At 48.9% G+C, this 728-nt stretch overlaps 1 protein-coding gene across 1 annotated transcript in view; it reads left to right on the forward strand.

Annotated features, from left to right (window-relative positions):
- gja3 (gap junction protein, alpha 3) overlaps positions 1-339 on the forward strand; it is a 3,638-nt gene extending 3,299 nt beyond the window's left edge. Inside the window, exon 3 of the mRNA XM_058653133.1 lies at positions 169-339. Within this exon, the coding sequence (XP_058509116.1) occupies positions 169-339 (171 nt within the window). The remainder of the gene's footprint in view (positions 1-168) is intronic.
- Positions 340-728: the final 389 nt, after the last annotated feature.

The raw sequence follows: 728 nt of genomic DNA on the forward strand, positions 1-728 counted from the left end.
TTTTAGGAGAATGCGCAAAAGTATCGCAGCTGCTTTTTATCCACACAAAAGCTCGTTGCTGCGTTACCATTGTGTACAGCTCGGTTTGGTACAGTATGGTACAGTTTGGAACGGTAACGCCCAGGGTCAGGTGTGCATTTGCTTGAGAACAGAACCTTTGCTTGGTAGGCGCTCACTGTGTGGGCGGTGCTCAATGGCCGCGTAGCGCGACGTTATACCGACAACAATGGGGGGGGACATCCGGCAGTTCCTGCTAGCTTTGTGGTCGTTTGTCTCAAGCAGACGTCAAACACCGGCCCCAAGGGAGTGACGTTTTTCTGTCATCAGCTGACTGATTGAATGGCAAACTGTGCCATTTGTTTACTGTTCCCAATGGAAAAACACAAAAAAATGCTACTTTTGGAAAAAATCAGTACACTACATGTGGAAAACGATAATGTCATAGCCCCACCTCTTCGCTACCCTAACCCTCAACTCTGGTAGCTTTATGCGCAAGTTCCACATCTTCTTCTCCATTTCTGGTGTCTTTCTGTGACAGTGTTACAGCGCCACAAACAGGCCTGGCATGTAAACAACAGCGTTTAGAGTAATTCTGGGTGGTTACGTGGGCCAGGGTGAATCGGCCGAGCAAGGAGCGCTAGAGGGAAGGGAAGCTAGCGGGTTTGACGTGATAACAGCAGAAATGCCTAGCACAGCTAGCATCCAACAAGGTGGCATTGCTAAATAGC

Source organism: Solea solea, chromosome 2 (genome assembly GCF_958295425.1).
Source record: "Solea solea chromosome 2, fSolSol10.1, whole genome shotgun sequence".
Lineage (NCBI taxonomy): Eukaryota > Metazoa > Chordata > Actinopteri > Pleuronectiformes > Soleidae > Solea > Solea solea.